The sequence below is a fragment of the Lipotes vexillifer genome, unplaced genomic scaffold (assembly GCF_000442215.2).
Source record: "Lipotes vexillifer unplaced genomic scaffold, Lipotes_vexillifer_v1.1 scaffold1002, whole genome shotgun sequence".
Taxonomy (NCBI): Eukaryota; Metazoa; Chordata; class Mammalia; order Artiodactyla; family Lipotidae; genus Lipotes; species Lipotes vexillifer.
The window spans coordinates 164,981-166,102 of record NW_006796766.1 but is presented as its reverse complement, the minus strand read 5'-3'; the positions used below and the strand labels follow the sequence as shown (position 1 = coordinate 166,102).

The window sequence follows — 1,122 nt, the reverse complement described above, 5'->3', positions numbered from 1 at the left end:
TGCCCTGCCGCGAGAAAGGGCAAGCAGAGCGGGCTCCGGGAGGCGGGCCTGGGAGGCCGCGGGGCGGGGCGGCGGCGGTTGAGCCGCTCGCAGAGGCGCTGGGGCGGAGACGGAGAGGGGCGGCCGCGGGAGGCAAGGGCGGGCAGAGGCAGGGAAGGGGAGGTGTCTTCCCGGGCCGCACCTGGCCCAGCCGGCTGATGTGCTGGCGAACTAAGTAGATGCTGGACGCCATGCTGCGCGCTCCGCGCCCCCTTCCCTCAAGTCCAGCCCGCGGCGCTCGGGTTCCTGTCGCGCATGCGCGCGCCCAGTCCCAAGCCTGCGTAGCGGGGGCCGTTGCCCAGCGCGAAACCCCAGAATTCAGTTAGGTCTCCTCACGCCTCTCGGAGCAACGGCTGTTTTCCCCTGGCTTCCCTTCACAGTTCCCAACTTTTACCTGGATTTATAAAATATTAACACAGATGAAGCCGCGATTCAAGGCTGGTGTTAGGGACCTTTTATTAAAATGGTGGAAAGTTATTGCAGAACAATGGACTTTGAGCGACCTTGCGGTAGGGTCTCTCTCAGTACCGTGATTCACATTGTTACAGAAATTAAATTTATTGTCAGGTTATCATTGGAGTCAGGGTTGGAGGAGGCACAAGGAAGGTTATACCTAACGGAAAAAGACTTCGCCGGACAGGCGTCTCCTGTTACCCAGCTCTCCTACCCTGTCGGTCCAGTTCTCTCCGTGGGGCGCTCTTGGAGTCTTTCTACAGAAGGCTAATGCCTACTCCCCCTTCGAGAGTCGCCTTAGGTGACGCCTCCCTTCTGGCACCCAGTTATCATAGCCCCGAAGAAGTGATCTCCTTACTGGCTTCCCCAGTATCCTGGAAGTTATTGGAGAGTTGGAACGCTGGCCTTTTGGCGTGTTTGCTAAGGGGGCTGACACCACGTAACACTAAGTAAATAAGGAAGAAAGGCGTTTAGCAATGGAATCTCAATATACCAACTTCGAAGTACCTACCTATATATACTAACTGATTTTCCAAGCACTTACCTGTGAATTAAGTTCCTTGTCATTGAAGTTATTCAACTGTTACTGACCGTCTTTCTAGGAAGCTAACCCTTTCTCGTTTGAGACCT

General features: G+C 55.3%; 1 protein-coding gene across 1 annotated transcript in view; it reads right to left on the bottom strand.

Moving 5' to 3' along the window:
• The window catches only part of SYPL1 (synaptophysin like 1), a 24,759-nt gene extending 24,486 nt beyond the window's left edge, over positions 1-273 (bottom strand). The window contains exon 1 of the mRNA XM_007468975.1: positions 182-273. Coding sequence (XP_007469037.1) covers positions 182-232 — 51 coding nt within the window. The 5' untranslated portion in view covers positions 233-273. The remainder of the gene's footprint in view (positions 1-181) is intronic.
• Between the last annotated feature and the right edge of the window lie 849 nt (positions 274-1,122).